General features: G+C 36.9%; 1 protein-coding gene across 1 annotated transcript in view; it reads right to left on the bottom strand.

Annotated features, from left to right (window-relative positions):
* Positions 1-553, bottom strand: part of TGFBRAP1 (transforming growth factor, beta receptor associated protein 1) — a 48,362-nt gene that overhangs the window by 36,632 nt on the left and 11,177 nt on the right. Inside the window, exon 3 of the mRNA XM_008581343.1 lies at positions 411-553. This exon is cut by the window's right edge and continues 11 nt beyond it. Within this exon, the coding sequence (XP_008579565.1) occupies positions 411-553 (143 nt within the window). The remainder of the gene's footprint in view (positions 1-410) is intronic.

Raw genomic sequence — 553 nt, 5'->3', positions numbered from 1 at the left:
CCCATCCCAACAAATACAAATTCTAAATTCCGTCTAAATTCAAAGACAAATTAATCTGACCTCACTCTTTTGGTTTTTAAGAACAATGTTCTTGATTCTTCCTTGAAAGTCCACTAAAAAAGAAAGTTGATTAGAAATACAATCCAGTGTATTAAGCATCAGAATTAAGTCAGAGGTTCAAAACCTGACTTCTCCACTGATAGCTGTGTAACTTCAGTCAAAGTGTTCAACTGCTCTGCAACCTGTCTCCTTATCTTTAAAATGTAGATCTGTTGAAAATTCAATAACAGATAAAAAAAACAATGTGCACAGTCTGGTATACAGAGGGGGCTGATGCATGTTAGTTAAATCTGAATGTTTTCCAACTGGTGGCTTGGAGGCATGCTTTCTTGTAACCATTAATTACAAACCTGAAATTTTTCTTTTGGAATGTTCCTCCGGGCTCCTTTCGCTAAAACCAAAGCCTCTTCCACTCTACGGCTTGCTAGAAGATCCTGTATTTGTTTTTCCAGAGGTAATGGAACCAAGATGTAAACTCCTTTACTTGAGGCAA

This window comes from Galeopterus variegatus, unplaced genomic scaffold, assembly GCF_000696425.1.
Source record: "Galeopterus variegatus unplaced genomic scaffold, G_variegatus-3.0.2 Scaffold2332, whole genome shotgun sequence".
NCBI lineage: Eukaryota > Metazoa > Chordata > Mammalia > Dermoptera > Cynocephalidae > Galeopterus > Galeopterus variegatus.
Note: the sequence above shows the minus strand (reverse complement) of the source record. Positions and strands in the feature narration are given on the sequence as shown.